The following is a 576-nucleotide window of genomic DNA, read 5'->3' as shown; positions in this document are numbered from 1 at the left end:
AGATGTTAACTCAGAATTCCGAGAATAAAATCAGAATTGCGAGATATAAACTAAAATAAATAGTCTGCGTTGTGAGATGTCTGTTTGTTTGCAGTGTTCAGCGCTGTACACATTACAACCTCTGTGGAAACAAAAAGTGGAAATAGTGCTGTTTTATCAGATGGTGCACAAACTCTTTCTTCTTCTTTGAAGTTTGTGGCAATGTTGTTGAATTCTTCATGAAATGATCTGTGGTTCATGTGTGCTTTGATCTCAAACTAATCCAGATTGAGAATACAGTTTTCGCCCGTGAAACTCTGTATGTGTGTGTGTTGCAGGTTCGGGGACGGATACACACTGATCATACGTGTGTGTGCCGATCAGGACGACCTGTGCACAGTGGAGACTTTTGTGCGTGACACATTTCCCGGCAGCACTTTGAAAGAGAAACATCACAACACTCTGCAGTACCAGGTCCCGCAGGGAGAAGGAGCCCTCGCACACATCTTCAGCCAACTCAGCAAACACCAGCAGCTGCTGCATGTGGAGGATTACTCTGTGTCTCAGACCACACTAGACCAGGTAAAACACACACAC

At 44.3% G+C, this 576-nt stretch overlaps 1 protein-coding gene across 1 annotated transcript in view; it reads left to right on the top strand.

The window, feature by feature from the left end:
- The window catches only part of LOC107570626 (ATP-binding cassette sub-family A member 1), a 128,946-nt gene that overhangs the window by 126,647 nt on the left and 1,723 nt on the right, over positions 1-576 (top strand). The window contains 1 exon segment of the mRNA XM_071582353.1: positions 318-561. Coding sequence (XP_071438454.1) covers positions 318-561 — 244 coding nt within the window.

This window comes from Sinocyclocheilus grahami, unplaced genomic scaffold (assembly GCF_001515645.1).
Source record: "Sinocyclocheilus grahami isolate Dianchi unplaced genomic scaffold, SAMN03320097.WGS_v1.1 scaffold1485.1, whole genome shotgun sequence".
Classification (NCBI taxonomy): domain Eukaryota; kingdom Metazoa; phylum Chordata; class Actinopteri; order Cypriniformes; family Cyprinidae; genus Sinocyclocheilus; species Sinocyclocheilus grahami.
Note: the sequence above shows the minus strand (reverse complement) of the source record. Positions and strands in the feature narration are given on the sequence as shown.